The 17,028-nt window shown below is 38.8% G+C and overlaps 1 protein-coding gene across 4 annotated transcripts in view; it reads left to right on the forward strand.

The window, feature by feature from the left end:
- KLHL7 (kelch like family member 7) overlaps positions 1–17,028 on the forward strand; it is a 63,765-nt gene that overhangs the window by 19,772 nt on the left and 26,965 nt on the right. For all 4 annotated transcript variants that reach the window (XM_004263438.3, XM_004263439.3, XM_033440364.2 and 1 more), the window contains 5 exons: positions 353–446; positions 715–839; positions 3,213–3,388; positions 5,740–5,914; positions 13,369–13,511. In XM_004263438.3, coding sequence (XP_004263486.1) covers positions 353–446; positions 715–839; positions 3,213–3,388; positions 5,740–5,914; positions 13,369–13,511 — 713 coding nt within the window. The remainder of the gene's footprint in view (positions 1–352; positions 447–714; positions 840–3,212; positions 3,389–5,739; positions 5,915–13,368; positions 13,512–17,028) is intronic.

A 17,028-nucleotide genomic window follows, 5' to 3' on the forward strand; every position in this document is an offset into this window, starting at 1 on the left:
CAGCTACATCAGAGGCATTTTGCCCATAACAATTTAAGAGAATGCTACCAAATTAATTTAGGAGTTGGGGAAATACTAAATGCATTTTTATGTCTCTCTGTTCATTTGGGCTTTTTTTTTAGAAGTACACTAATTCACTAATTTCTTAAATTATTTTAAGGCACATGTCAAGTATGGAGAATTAATTTGCATTTATTATAGGAATGTGTTGGGCTTTCTGAGGTATTTTCTTTCAGGGAGGTCTCTGTCCTGTTATTTTTCTCCAACATTTAACACAGCCTAGAATGATCGGGTTCTTCAGTTAAACTCAGGGTAGTACTCATGCCATTTATGTTTTTTCTCTTTGTATTAGCTAACATGCTTGAATCAAAGTCCTTTGAAGTGGAACTCAAAGATGCTGAACCTGACATTATTGAACAACTTGTGGAATTCGCTTATACCGCTAGGTAAGTTAAGGATCGTTTCTGTTGTGGAGGAGTAAGGTTGGGATCTGCCATGGCAAAGCGTTGTTGTAACAAATTGGTGTGCTCCAGAGTCTTCAGAATGAAAAACTACACGGATGGTAGGGGCAGGGTTTGAGGATCCTATGCCATACTAATTCAAGGGCTGTAAAGTTTAATTTTTTGTTTAATTTCGGGGCTAGAAGGATACATTCTATGGTAGCATTATTTAAATAATAGTAGGAAACTAACATTCACTTTAACTTACTTACAGAATTTCTGTGAATAGCAACAATGTTCAGTCTTTGTTAGATGCAGCAAACCAGTACCAGATTGAACCTGTGAAGAAAATGTGTGTTGATTTTTTGAAAGAACAAGTTGATGCTTCAAATTGTCTTGGTAAGAAATGAGATTCCTATTTTTTAAAACAAAAAACACTGTTAATGTATATTTTAATAAAGAAAAAAAGCGTGGTTATAAGTGTCCTCATTTAATCTTTTTTTTACCCTCATTTAATCTTAAAGGTGTTGTCCAGTACAAAATTTTCTAGTAATATATTTTATTTTATTTTATTTATTTATTTTTAACATCTTTATTGGAGCATAATTGCTTTATAATGTTGTGTTAGTTTCTGCTGTATAACAAAGTGAATCAGCTCTATGTGTATATATATCCCCGTATCCCCTCCCTCTGCGTCTCCTCCCACCCTCCTTATCCCACTGCTATAGGAGGTTAGGGAGGTACATATTAACCTGGGCAGAAACAAGCCATAAAATACCGTATCAACATTTTCCAAAATAAAAAATAGCCTCAGTAATGAGTTTTTGTGTGTTTAGGAAAACGAGTAATGATTTACTTCAGAAATGACAGAATGATTCAGTATTAAAAAACCAAACATAATATACTATACTAACATGCTATAGGAAAAAAATACTTAAAATCATAGCAACAGATGCTGAAGACACTTTTGTGTTTTCAGTACCCGTTCCTAATGTTTAAAAAAAACTCTTAAACTAGAAATAAAATACCTAAGTTAACCTGTATGTGTCTGAAACCTAAAGCTAATATTCTTTGCATGAAAACGTGCTACCGTTCAGCTTCGTGCTGAAGATTTCCACCGGTGTAGTCAATCAAAAAAAATAAATAAGGTAACAATAAAAGTTTCCTTATCAGGCATAATCATAACAGTAGTTTGTTGGCTAATTTAAAATTTCATTAACGCAGTGAGTGGTTAAACAAGATTATATCTGCCGTAAAGGTGTTATTTTAGTGTAACATAAAAATATACCAATCTGCCAATCTGTGACTGTAAGACCAAGTCTGTGATTTGAATACAGATCTATTGTCTGTCTTACCTAAGTCACATCAATAATATATTATCTATGATTTTGTATTTTTAGTTTCCTTAAAACGAATTGATAACTGAGCAAGACAGTCTGATTATAGAATCCCTCTAGAATTTTGCAGTGTTTTCCCCGATTTTATCCGTTGTCCTGGTCATGCTTAACTTGAGCTGTTTTCAAGTCTCTTGTAAACCTTAGAATTAGGTTTCATAGAAGCAACTGCTTTCTTTTCACATTCATTTTATTGATCTGCATGATATTTAGTTGAGTAGCATAATTACAACAAATTCATCTGCCAAAAGTTAGTTAAAAAACAAATACTGGTTCTTGGTGAAAATATCATTTTCCTGGTGGGAACATAAATGTTCAGGTGTAGCAGACTGAGCACATAGCATGCCGTGGCATTGGTCAGTACATTTAGAAAATGACAACTAGTCTAACTCACTAGCAGGCATCAGTTATGAGAACCTTTATGGTTATAAATACGAAAGTGTCAAAACTATCTGAAGACAGCATTGAAGTTGAAACATGGAAAATCAAAGCTAATAAACTAAAATAAATTTAACTAATGACTTTGAATGCAGGCCTGCCACAAGATCATATACAGTAATCAGTGGTTTTATTTAGCAGAGGTTGGCAAACTTCCTATAAGGGCCAAATAGCAAATATTTTAGGCTTTGTGGGCCATGTGTCATGTGTGGTCCTTGTTGCTCCTCTTCCTACTTCTCCCTCTCCTGCTTCTCCTCTCCTTCCCCTCCCCCCTTTTCTCCCCACTTCGCCTTTTTTCACAACCCTTCAAAAATATGAAAAACGTTCTTAGCTGCTGACCCTACAGCTAGATGTGGGCTGGATTTGGCTCATGGACAGTATTTTGCAGACTCCTGATACAGAACATTAATAATCAATTAAGGGGGATCTTCCCTGCTAAAGAGAAAATAAAATAGCTGAATGGAAAATATATGGGGTTTCTATTAAAAAAACTGTTAATTACACTGAAGATCATTAAAAAATGTAAGTGGAGATCTGTCATGTTCCTAAGTGGAACTCCTCCATGTTGCAGAACAAGCAACTGTCCCTAATGTAATCCAGAAATTCAGCAATCCTAATTGAAGTCATATCAGGATTTTTAAAAAGTAGAATGTTATAAGCTTATTTTAAATTTATTTACAAGAGAAAATGTTATACCAGTAGCCAAGAAAAGTTTGAAAAAACACTGAAGGGGGCCTGTCCTACAAAGTACCAAATTCAGCCACACATAAGAGAGTATATTGGCATAACAATAGACAAATCAATGGAAAAGGAAAGGATCCAGATTTATGAAATTTATTGTCTCATTTTCCTAGAGTCATACTTAATCGTTAATGTATATTTGTTTGTTTGTTTTTTAAGGTATTCATCTTTTATTCATTTGTTTTCTTTCTGTGTTCAGGTATAAGTGTGCTAGCAGAGTGTCTAGACTGTCCTGAATTGAAAGCAACCGCAGATGACTTTATTCATCAGCATTTTACTGAAGTTTATAAAACTGATGAATTTCTACAACTTGATGTCAAGCGAGTTACACATCTCCTCAACCAGGACACTCTGACTGTGAGGGCAGAGGATCAGGTGACTAAACTGGCTTCTCACATTTTTCTTAGTAAAAATGTCCCTATGGATTTCTTATGCTTCATTTTTGGATACATGACAAAGAAAAGAATCATATTAGGAGAGAATGTGTTCTTTACACTAATTCCAAATTCTGTTTCAGAGGAAAAATAAGTTTTGGGTGCTTGTAGGGGCTGGCTCTTTGAGAGACCGGCCACTTGTAGAGATGCTCTTGGGTGGGTAAAACAATGCCTCCCCCAGAGTTGTCCACACCCTAATCCTTGGAATCTGTGAATGTGTTACCTTACATAGCAGTTGAGACTCAGCAGATGTGGTTAAGGATCATGAGAGGAGGAGGTTATTGGGTGGGTCCAATGTAATCACAAGGGTGCTTAAATATGGAAGAGGGACAGAAGAGTCAGTGTCAGAGTGATGTGATATGAATTAGACTTGGTTGGCCATTGCTGGCTTTGAAGATGGAGGAAGGGCCGCAAGCCAAGGAATGCAGATGGCTGCTAGATGTTAGAGAAAGCAAGAAAATGGTTTCTCCTGTAGGTCTTCAGGCAGCCCTGCTGACATCTTGATTTTTGCCCAGTGTGTGACCCATTTTGGACTCTGACCTCCAGAACTGTCAGATAAACAGTCAGAGGTGTAAGCTGCGTACAGGTGTTGGGAACTAGATGGGGTAACACTTTGATATGCAGACATTCACTTAAACCCTGTTTTCAGTTCCCCACCCTTCTCTGTATTTTAAGTCAGTAAGTTTGTGATAATGTGTTATAGCAGCAATAGGAAACTAATAGAGGTACAGTAAGATCGCATGCTTTTAGTTACTTTTGTTCTAGAGATAAAAGGTTTGCACTGAGCCGTATTCTTTCTCCCAGTCTTCATGGCCCAGAGTATTAGTTTTCAAGTTGACAGGTTGGACCCGGAGAACCTGAGTAGGCATGAAGAAAAAACTCAATTATATGAGCAAAATTGACTGACATATATAGTATAGAAAGGGAAGAATAATTTTAGACTGAAGAAACCTGACAAACTTGATGAACACTACCTACAGGTTAATATCATCAGTGATATCATGTACTCTTGTGTAATGAGGATGGCATGTTACCTCTGTGTCTTCCTCCCAAAAAAACTATAACCCCAGCCTAATAATGAGAAACACATCAGACAAACCCAGATTGAGGGACAGTCTATAAAATACCTGATCAGAACTCAAAGCTGTCAAAAAGTCCTCAAAAACAAGGAGGGTCTGAGAAACAGTCATAGTCTAGAAGAGCCTAAGGTGACAACCACTAAATGTAATGTGGTATCTTTTATGGGATTGTGGAACAGAAAAAGAACATTAGACAAAAACTAAAGGATTTTTTTTTTTTTAAGTATGGACCTTAGTTAATAAATAATGTATCAGTATTGGTTCATTAGTTAAAAGAGTTTCATACTAATGTACTATTTTAACAACTGAGTGCAGGGTGTATGGGAACTCTGCACTATCTTTGCAACTTTTCTGTAAATCAAAAAATATTCCAATAAATAGTTTATTTAAAAAAACAGACCAATTCCCATAAAAAATTAACTATATCAGACTTAGGGCTTATTAACACCAACACAAAATAACTAATGTAACTAACTCAAATGTGTGTGGTAGATGTATATGTATATGAAATAATGGGTTTGTTTTCAGTGTATTTAAACTAGTGAATTATAAATCCAATTATGTTAATAAACTTGGGCTTGTTTGGTACAGTTAAATGAATGCTACCATATTATTTTGGAAAGCAATTCTTATGTAAATATCCTGTAATTTACTTTTCATATATAGAATTTTTATATCATAAAGTTTCCAGAAAGTAAATAAGTCTGTCAATTCATAATTCAGGAATAAAATCATAGATGACCTTCATAGAAGTCTCTTGGGGTAGAAGGCCTCTGAGGAAATTAACCTGTTCTCCTGGTACCATATGAACATATATTGAAACTATCATTGACCAATAGATTTTTTTCAGTGGAAATGTACATCATATCTCCTTCCTAAAAGGAAGCTATATTTTGTTTAAAAACGATTATAGATTCAACATCCTACCTGTCATTACATTATGTAGTAGTAATTAGTTCTAAAACATATTACCTAGAAGTAGTAGTAATTAGTTCTAAAAAACATATTACCTAGAAGAATCACTAGAGCATTGTGTAAACTGTTCTGAAGTACAGACAGTGTTTGGGAATGAAAGCAAATATCTGAATAAAATATTGGGAATAAGAAGTTGTGCCTTCATGAGACTCTCCCCTTTCAACGTGAGAGTAAACATAGGTAATTGGAAGTGCTGCTGCCTTCTAAGAACTTTACTATGCTGTTTTTCTCCCCTTAGGTTTATGATGCTGCAGTCAGGTGGTTGAAATATGATGAACCTAACCGCCAGCCATTTATGGTTGACATCCTTGCTAAAGTCAGGTTTCCTCTTATATCAAAGAATTTCTTAAGTAAAACAGTACAAGCTGAACCACTTATTCAAGACAATCCTGAATGCCTTAAGATGGTGATAAGTAAGTTGCCTTAATATCCATTTATAACTTATCGTGTAGCCAGTTTCTCATGGGCTTAAAACCCTTCAGAATGGATCAGACTCGGTAGCCAGGGAGAAACACTCAAGACTTTGCCCTTCTGGATAATTAATCTATTGGGGTTCTCAGCTGTCTATCCGGAGGGAACTTAGCCTCAGCCCTTATTTTATAGGAACATGTGTGATAGAAGTTTAAAAATTACTTATGCTCTGTCTCCTTTTGTGTACAATAACTTTCATTCACTTTGTTTTTTGTGTTTCCTTTTTAAAATAATTTAGCCAAGTAGTGTACTGTGATCACATTTTCTTTCTTAAAGAAAAAGTTTGGTTGGTTGCGCGTGGAGCACATTTTTTGCCACATTTTTTTTTTCATTTACTTAATTTTTCTTGACTTGCAGGCTAAGTTCCAAACCCTCTGTAAAATGCCTCTTAATAAAATTGTACAATTAAACAATCTGTTGATTTTATTTTTTGGAAACACATTTATAGAGCCTTCCTTCTGCCTATTCTTCCTTCTGCCTATTCCAGGATGGAGTGTTTGCCCTTTAGGCTTAAGGCACAGTTCTTGTCCTGTCTTGTCTTCCCTTCTCTGCCATACTGGGATGTTCTTTCACTCCTTTCCTAAGTTAGATTCACTATCTTCCTCAACCCCAGGTCTTCACCTTTCTTAATTCTGTTTGATTGAACATATCCTTAAAAGGTTCCTGAGAAAGAATATATGATCAACAAATATTTGGAGGTTTGACAAATCTCATATCTTTATTTTATCATAAAATGTCGAAGGATAGTTAAACCAGGTGTAGAATTACGTTGAAAATCATAAGCATTCTCCATTATTTGCTAGCTTTCATTGTTGCTTTTGAGAAAACTGATGCCAGTTTATTTATTCTTCCTTGTAAGCATTTAAAATCTTTTTTTTTAATCCCTGGTGTTTTGAAAGTTCACAGTAATGTACCTTGGTGTGCATCTTTTTTTTTTTTCTTTTTTTTAAGTTATCATATTGGGCATTCTCTATCTTTTTAGCCACAGATTTCTCAGTTCTTTATTATCGATATTGTGATTCTTTAGGCATTGAGTCTCTAATCTTAAGTCTCTCTTGTTATCCATCTTTGCCTCTTTGTTCTATCTTCTTGGAGATAGGCTTAATTTTTCCTTCAGCACTTTTCTTTTTTTTTTGTTGCACCGTGTGGCATGCAGGATTGTAGTTCCCTGACAAGGGATCGAACCTGTGCCCCCTGCAGTGGAATTTCAGAGTCTTGACCACTGGACCACCAGGGAAGTCCCATTAAATACAGTTATTTTATATTCTGTGTTTGATAATAACAATATCTGAAGTCTTTGAAGACCAAATGCTGCTGTTTTTTCATTGACTTATTCCTGGTGGCTTAATTCTTTGTGTTTTATAATTTTGGATTGTGAGCTTTTATATATATATTTTTTTTAATATTTATTTATTTGGCTGCTTCGGGTCTTCCTTGCGGCGTGCAGGATCTTTAGTTGCAGCATGTGGGATCTAGTTCCCTGACCAGGGATCGAACCCGGGCCCCCTGCATTGGGAGGGCAAAGTCTTAGCCACTATACCACCAGGGAAGTCCCATGAGCTTATATTTGATCGATCTTAATCTCCAGAAATATTGGGAGGTGTGGTTTGTATTCCTCCAGGTTTTCCCTGTTTTCCTTAAGAGAATAGTGTTTGCTTTTGCCAAGTGCCCTGGGCCACAACAATCCAGGACTACTTTGAATTTTTCTCGGCTTATGGGTTTCTAGACTTGTAGACAGGTAAATTCAAACCTCAAACCTGTATGATCTGTCATTATAAATTCTCAAAAGAGGGAGACTTTACCTCTGCCTGGAGGTGAAATTGAAATAGGCAGATTACTATTTTTCCTTTTTGCCATTAGACAGTTTTCTTAGCTTATCTTCATTAAAAGTATAACCAACACAAGTGATCCAGCTTTAGATAGAGCTCTCAGTTCCAACACTTGTGCAAATCCAAGACCTAATCTTATTTCCCTCATGCAGCCAATAACATCAATTTCTAGGTTTCCAGTATTATCGAAAGCTCTCAGAGTAGCTCCAGGGTCTCTTAACACTCACTATTCTGGTGTTTAGTTCGCCCTCCATTTTTGGCCCTCTGATCTTAGCTATGCACTTAAAAGAATGTTTGTTTTATTCTTTCCAGCATTGTAGTAATTTTGTAGCAGAAAGTTATTTCTTAAAGTCTCAACTGTCATACTGCTGTAAGTGGAAGTTCAGCTTGTTCTTTAAACAGGCCTGAAATGTGTAGTGTATGACTGTGATATGCTGAGATAAGTATGCTCCTGCTAACTCTACCAGGCTCTTCTTGAGTTCCCATTCATCTTAAACCAAAAACGACATGGACAGTATCCACACATGGGATAGCAGTATAGGTTTCAGTTAATATGTAATGAGCAAGAAAGCCTCTCCTAGAAGGTATTTAGAAACCTACCTTGAAACCTTAAGTTGTTTTTGGCATTCATTTGCACATTTCATTTAAGGTATAGCTGGTTTCAGACACAAAATTAAGGAAGGAAATAAAAGAACTGACAACTTTCATTCCTGCCTGAGATACCCTTCTCAAGAGTGGCAATGGGCTTCCCTGGTGGCGCAGTGGTTGGGAATCCACCTGCCGATGCAGGGGACCCGGGTTCGTGCCCCGGTCCGGGAAGATCCCACATGCCGCGGAGCGGCTGGGCCCATGGGCCATGGCCGCTGAGCCTGCGCGTCCTGAGCCTGTGCTCCGCAACGGGAGAGGCCACAGCAGTGAGAGGCCCGCGTACCGCCAAAGAAAAAAACAGAGTGACAAATAAGTTTGAGTGCCCTGATTATTAAATAGTAATTAATAAATATTAATTACTTTAATAATTACTTTAATTAATACTTATTAATTACTTCCAATTATTAAATTGGAAGTAAAGTAAAATTTCTGTCAAACGTATCACATACCTACTACTTAATATTGTTGTGGTTTTAGGTAAGTTGACCCAATACTGTCCCCTAGTTTGGAAAAGTATTACAATATATCCATACAATGGAATGCTCTATATTTACTAAAAATATTTTAGATGAATATCTAATAATATAAAAATTTTTCATGAGTGGCAAAAGCATAAGACAGTGCATGGTATAATGCCTTTTGGTTACAGTTATGGTGTTAAGGGAAAAAAGAAGAGGGTATGAAGCAAGGATATATCCTTATGAATATCTACATTTAAGGGGTAGTAGACAAAGAACCGGGAAAGGAGAATTCACCAAGCTACTTCAACCCCAGGCTGGTATCTTTTTTTTTTTTTTAACATCTTTATTGGAGTATAATTGCTTTACAATGGTGTGTTAGTTTCTGCTTTATAACAAAGTGAATCAGCTATACATATACATATATCCCCATATCCCCTTCCTCTTGCATCTCCCTGCCACCCTCCCTATCCCACCCTTCTAGGTGGTCACAAAGCACCAATCTGATCTCCCTGTGTTATGCAGCTGCTTCCCCCTAGCTATCTATTTTACAATTGGTAGTGTATATAAGTCCATGCCACTCTGTCACTTCATCCCAGCTTACCCTTCCCAGGCTGGTATCTTGATAACCAAGATGTAGGGAGTTTTAAGAAGTACAGCATAGGTTGCCGCTAGTTTCTTGAAGTACAGGGACGTGAAAGAAAATCAGGACCAAGAAGATGTCTTTAGATTAGGACTTTCATCTTTTGGATTTCACAAGTTAATATCAGATTTTTTGTCATGCCTCTATTTGCAAACCCTGTGTTCTATTTCTGGTTTCATTGGGTAGAGAGCTGCACCTGTTTCTTCATACATGGTGTAAGCTGTTGAAGATAAATTAGCCAGTCAGTGAAGTATTTAGTTCTTATGTGGATTCTGAGTTGATTTAGAAACAGGATACCAGGATTATTCAAGAAATCCAAACAAGTGTGGGGATTAGGCTCTTGAGCAGGAATCTTTGTTTTTTGTTACATTTTTTTCTTTTTCTTTTCCATTTTTGTTTTGTCTTGTTCTAATAAAGAACTGTGAGTTCTAAAATTCCTTGACTAGGCACAAGCAGCTGAGACTCTTCCAGGCTTTGGAGGCTGGGTAGAGCTCAGTGGAGGAAAGAAGGCCTCCCTTCTTCAGATCATCAATTACCTTCCTACCATCTGATTTAGGGTCTGCCTTTTGAGAGAAGAAGAAAAACAAAAGATGATAGGAATATAGAATAAAACTAAACTGAAAAAATTATTATAACTAAAAGAAAACAAGTCATAAAAACAAAATGAAGAACACAGTCAAAACCATAACAAAGGGGCTTCCCTGGTGGTGCAATGGTTAAGAATTTGCCTGCCAATGCAGGGGGCATGGGTTTGAGCCCTGGTCTGGGAAGATCCCACATGCTGCGGAGCAACTAAGCCTGCGTGCCACAACTACTGAGCCCACGTGCCACAACTACTGAATCCTGCGTGCCTAGAGCCTATACTCCGCAGCAATGAGAAGCCCGCGTACCACAACGAAGAGTAGCCCGCGCTCGCCACAACTAGAGAAAGCCCACATGCAGCAACAAAGACCCAACACAGCCAAAAATAAATAAATAAATAAATTTATATTTTTAAAAAAACCATAACAAAGGGTCAGGCTAAGTTCTTATTCAAAATTTGCAAATGACAGTACCTGACTCTCAAAGGAATAACTCCCAAAGGAATAAGCCTAAGGAGCAAGGCGTTTCTCAGGGAAAGGTGCCAGAGAGTTTGTCCCCAGCCCTGTCCTGGGAGAGAAACAGCCCATCAGTGAAGGAGCCACAGTTTGTGCTTCCTCCAGGGTTGACCTGGTTAGCCACAGTCAGCCACTTTTACCCAGTGGCCTGTTGCCTGAAACAGTTCCCTCCTGTTTCTCTCCTTCCCTGCTGCCTCTCTTCTCTTGTTGGGAGTATTGTGTTCATAGATTTCACAGTACACCTCTGCCCTGTGTGGAGCCCTCACTAGAGCAGCGGCTCTCAAACCCCACAAGATCTGTTCAGGTGTAGTGTTCAATAATTTGGATTTCTGACACGTTTCCAAGTGATGCTGCTAGTCAGGGAACTATATACCTTAAGAACTACAGTCTTAGACCTAGAGTGGGAGAGGAGGGAATGAGGAAAAGTGGTTTTTATAATTGTAAAGGATTGTAAAAAGCAAACAAACGAATATGTAATAGGAACCATATGTGGCCTGCAGAGCCTAAATTATTTGCTGTCTGGCCCTTTACAGAGAAAGTTTGCTGACCCCTGACCTAGAGCAGGCTGCTGAGTGTTCCAGCTGTTCTAATGCACAGTGCTTCTACTCATACTCTGAAATGGAAGGAGATGCTAGAAATACTGATACTGATTTTCATTCATTCACAACCTGTTTTCCAAACGTGTCCTCTCTATCTCTCTTATAAAGGCCCAACACAGCCTCATGAACAGAAGTGTTTTCTGCATGTATTGAGAATTGCTTACATTATTTTATTTTTGGATCAGTAATACTGCACATCATCTACAATTCAAAAAGGTATAAAAGGGTATATGGTGAAAAGTAAGTCTCACTGGAGGTAACCATTATTATCTTGTATATCCTTCCAAAGGTAGTCTTGAGTTTGTGCATATACAGTAATTTACTGACATATACTCGTATAAATTATGTATAAAAAATATATGAATAAAGATATAAATTTTTAAAATGGTATTCCACTCTGTGTACTCTTTTATGTCTTGCTTTTTTAATTTCTTTTTTTTCTTTTGGCTGGGCCACATGGCTTGTAGGATCTTAGTTCCTCAACCAGGGATGGAACCTGGGCCCTTGGCAGTGGAAACCCTGACTCCTAACCACTGGACCACCAGGACATTTCCCCTCTTGCTTTTTTTCATTCCACATTATTTCTTGGAAATCGTCTCATGTGTACATGTTACCCTTCCTCATGTTTCTCAACAGCCACATACAGTATTCCATTATGTGGATATACCATAATTTTTAACCACTTGCCTGACAGTGAACTTTAGGTTGCTAAAATCCTAAAGGGGGAATTACTGGCTAAAGGGTGTGTGCATTTGTAATTTTCACAGATCATCCTGTATTGCCTTCCAGATAATTTGTACCCATCCACATCCCCACCAGCAGTGGAGGAGCGTGCTGCTTCCTTTATCATACCCTGTGTTCCGGATAGTTTGATCTTGTGCAATCTGATGAGTGAGACAGTATGATTTTAATTTGTATTTCTCTAACTAGAGCAGTTGAGCATCTCTTCGTATGTTTGAGAGTCATTTGTAATTAGTTCTTTTTCTGTGAACTTTGTTCAGATTATTAATCTAATTTTCTGTTGATCGTCTTAATATTACTAAGAATATCTTTAGGTCTTTTATATGATTTATAAATACTTTCCTAGTTTGTCATTGTCTTTTGATTTTGTTTTTTCTTCTTGCCATGAAGTAGTTTAACTTAAAGTTTTATGTAGTTCTGAATATTTTTTTCATAGTTTCTGTGTTATTTGTCTTAGGCTTCCTCGTTCTGGGCCTTTTTTTTTTTTTAACTATCCGATTTTTCCTATAGTTCGTTTGTGAGGTTTTTTACGTTTTAAAATATTCTATTGATTTGGAATTTGCTTTAGAGTAAAATATGAGGTAGCGGTACAAATATTTTCTCCATATGATTGTCTAACATCATTTATTGAACAATCCACCTTTCCCACACTGATTTGAAATGACATCTTCAAAGTTTTTAACTGTTGAGTGTCCCCTGACTTGACAAAATTAAGGAATTGCTTAAAGGAAAAGGGTCATGTTAGATCACAATAGTTCCGAATCCTCACTGCATTTTAGAATAAGCAGAAAGTACTTCTCACAGTTTTATGTGCATCTGATTTACCTTAGGATTTTGTTAAATATGCGGATTCTGATTCAGTAGGTCTGGGATTCAGTATTTCTAACAAGCTCCCAGGTGCTGAAGCTGCTGATCTTTTAACCACATTTAAGTGGTGATACCAGTGCCTCAGCCCTACCACCAGAGATTTTGATTTAACTGGCCTGTGGTAGGGCCCAGGTATAGATAGTTTCTGAGATTTTCTAGGGGATTCTTATGTACAGTGAAGATTGAGAACAGCTGGGTAGGGAGATCTGCATTTCAGTAATTAGTATTATGGCAGCTGTTGCTTGAAAAGCCAGATAATTCCCTGGTATTTAGTAAGTGGGTGGGACAATCTTAGCATTAATGGTGATTGTTGAGAATAATAAATTGATTAGGACTCAGATTATTAAATATTTCTCCTGCCTCTTCTCCCTCATTCTTTCCTTAAATGCTATAGAGGGATGATTTTTTTTAAAAAAAGTTCCAGAAATAAAAACACTATTTTGTTTGGGTATTTCCTTTTCAAAGTATTAAAGTGCCTGAAGTTCTTGAAGAGTTGCCATGTGTTTTTCTACAGGTGGAATGAGGTATCATCTCCTGTCTCCAGAGGATCGAGAAGAACTGGTAGAAGGCACAAGGCCCAGAAGAAAGAAACATGACTACCGCATAGCGCTATTTGGAGGCTCCCAACCACAGTCTTGTAGATATTTTAACCCAAAGGTAACTAATTTTTATTCTTGTTTTTGTTTTTAAAAGCACTGAGCACATAGACACGCACCTACCACCAGTAGTAATAACTCATATAGGAGATGTTATAGTTTATGGTGTTCTTTCATAGACCTTACAAGATACATAGTTATCACCTTCATTTTACAAATAAGGAAACTGAGGCTTAGTCAGATTTCAAATGTTTCCATGATTGCTCTGGAGTGCTACATAGTAACCATTATCAAAGAAAACGGGAAGCAGTTCTGTCTTTTGTGAGGAGCTCCTTGCATTCATTACAGCTCCTTGCTTTCCTTATGTGCGATTTTCATTGAAAATCTGCTTCTAGAGCTATGTGGGTTGTTTTTTTCCCCTTAGTAATTATGTTTGAATATAAAATAATACACAGTCATTCTAGAAAATGTGGAGAATCTAGACCATCATGAAGAAAAAAAGATAAAATTACCTTTAATCCAATCATCTAAAAAATATAAATTTATTTTATTTATTTTTGGCTGCGTTGGGTCTTCATTGCTGCACACGGGCTTTCTCTAGTTGCAGCGAGTGGGGGCTACTCTTCGTTGCGGTGCGCGGGCTTCTCATTGCGGTGGCTTCTCTTGTTGCGGAGCACGGGCTCGAGGCGCGCAGGCTCAGTAGTTGTGGCACGTGGGTTCGGTAGTTTTAGCTCGTGGGCTCTAGAGCTCAGGCTCAGTAGTTATGGCGCATGGGCTTAGTTGCTCCGTATCATGTGGGATCTTCCCAGACCAGGGCTCAAACCCATGTCCCTTGTAGTAGGCGGATTCATAACCACTGCATCACCAGGGAAGCCCCAACCATCTAGAAATTATTACCAATTTTAATGTGTTTTCCATTATGTGTTATGCCAGTTGGACAGCAGAGCCTGAGTCATAGGTCTAGGAACATAATTTTTTTTTTTTTTTTTGCGGTATGCGGGCCTCTCACTGTTGTGGCCTCTCCCGTTGCGGAGCACAGGATCCAGACGCACAGACTCAGCGGCCATGGCTCACGGGCCCAGCCGCTCCGTGGCATGTGGGATCCTCCCGGACCGGGGCACGAACCCGTGTCCCCTGCATCGGCAGGCGGACTCTCAACCACTGCGCCACCAGGGAAGCCGTAGGAACACAATTTTTAAAAATAGATCATGAGAAAATGCGCTCCTGTTTCTACCCCTTGTTTCTTAGAACTGTGTTTTCTGGCTGTGGGGGAGATAATACCATATTTTGCTGTTACTACACGTATTGCCCAAGCAGAGCAGATACCATAATCCTAAAAGATAGCACCCCGACCTTGCACGGTGGTACCCATAACTGATGTTGAATCTCAGCACTTAATGGTCTCTTTCAGCATCTCATAGGCCCTTTTTTTTGTTGATGATAGATAACCTGGTGAGTCCAGAACATCCTTTTTACATCAGGATACTTCTGATACTTCTTTCACTGAGAAGTGTGTCCTTGGAGGCTTTCTGTGTAATACTGTAGTGGTGATATACAAGGCATTTATAAAAACACATATGATGCTGTTGTCAAGAGTGCAAAAGACAGCAAAGGCCAATCCACATGCAGAATAAGTATCAATTCCAATGAGGACAGAGCTTTGTCCCTTCAACCGTGGAAGCGTTCCAGTGTAGTTAGCTTGGTATTAGGTAACTAACTGGTTCCCTCAAGGAGTGATAACAAATCAAGTTCTTAGAATCAGTCAGTATTGCCAACAAAGTGGGTGCTAGCCAGTAGTGGATAGCCACATCGGCCTCAGGGAGGCAAAGTCCATTAGCTTCTGGAGCCACTGACTTATGCAGTTACTGCATGCGTATCTGTCGCTGCCACTGGAGTCACTCATAAGCCCATTGGGCAAGCATCGGACTGGGGAGGAAAGATATAGATGCAGTCCTGTCCACATGATTATTAAGAGACTTTGCTGCAGTTGTGGGCACTCTGGTAAGAACTCATGTGGGACCCAAATTTGTTTCCTTTCTGGAGTGCGTTCTACATTATCCTTCCTCAGATCTCCTTGTCAGCAGTCTTTCGTGCTTGCTTGTTTTAAGTCTGTATCCATCTGGGAAAACCATTAGTCACCATCCGAGAATGGATAAAAACTGACCTGAGGCTTTCTCTACTGAGAGGTATAAAGGACAGTAAAAGGAACTGCTTGAAAATCTGCCATATCAGGATATGTCTCTTCTGTATTATCCTTCAGTACCATTCCTGAAGGGAGTATGGTCCTTAAGCAGTCCACTTTTGGCTAAGACTATCACAAATGCACCAAGCTCGGGTCTCTCAATTTTGTCAGCTGATCTGTAGGGACCACCTCCATGAAGACATAACCCTGGGTGAGAGAGAAGGCCTCCTGAGTAAGGGTTGTGATGATCCCATTTGGGTATTCTGTGCCTTGGGGACCTCCATATGCCCAGTTTTATGTTTAAATACTAGATCATGGGTTGAAAGCATGCTATTTGTGAGTTGGTAGGTCAGGTAAAACTGTTCAAAATGGGGTAATGATATGGCCACATGGTGTCCCTTGGTGTCAGACATTTGCTGTCTGTCAGACCCTAGCAGCCAGCCAGGAGCTATTTACTGAAAAAATGGTCCCTGCTTAAAGTAGGTTGGCCTTGCTCCAGAATCCCACACGTGTGCTCTCTGGTCATATTGAGACATGCCTGAAGTTACATGCAGCATCTCATTCAGCATCCCAATGCCCTAGGATCACAGGATAGCCTGAGCAGCTGAGCCATGTGATTATAGCCTGTCCCACTTAGAAAGCTCACGCAGTAAAAGTATAAACGTAGGACACCCAAACACAGGATATGTGTCATCTGTAAAATGTTAGAAGATGGTTGGGGCAGCAAGCTGTCCTTCCTTTCCAAGGGGCTATGCCAACATGCTGTAGATCAGGGCTTGGCAAACTTTTTCTATACAAGACCAGAGAATATTTTTAGCTTTTTAGGCTACACATTCTCTGCTCTGATGCTGTAGCAGGAAAGTAGCCATAGATAATACGTAAACAAGTGGGCATGGCTGTATTGCAATCAGATTTTTTTTTAAACAGTGTGATGAGGTTTTTTTTTTTTAATTAGTTTATTTATTGATTGATTTTTGGCTATGTTGGGTCTTCGATGCTGTGCGCGAGCGTTCTCTGGTTGCAGCAAGCAGGGGCTACTCTTCGTTGCAGTGCATGGGCTTCTCATTGTGGTGGCTTCTCTTGTTGCAGAGCACAGGATCTAGGCGCACAGGCTTCAGTAGTTGTGGCACGTGGGCTCAGTAGTTGTGGCTCGCGGGCTCTAGAGCACGGGCTCCGTTGTGGCGCATGGGCTTAGTTGCTTAGCGGTATGTGGGATCGTCCTGGACCAGGGCTTGAACCCGTGTCCCCTGCATTGGCAGGTGGATTCTTAACCACTGCGCCACCAGGGAAATCCCTCCAATCAAATTTTATTTACAGAAACAGTCATTGGGTTGGATTTAGCCTGCAGGCCATAGTTTGCCAACCCCTGCTGCAGACCTGTGGACATCTAGGGACT

Source organism: Orcinus orca, chromosome 9 (assembly GCF_937001465.1).
Source record: "Orcinus orca chromosome 9, mOrcOrc1.1, whole genome shotgun sequence".
Lineage (NCBI taxonomy): Eukaryota > Metazoa > Chordata > Mammalia > Artiodactyla > Delphinidae > Orcinus > Orcinus orca.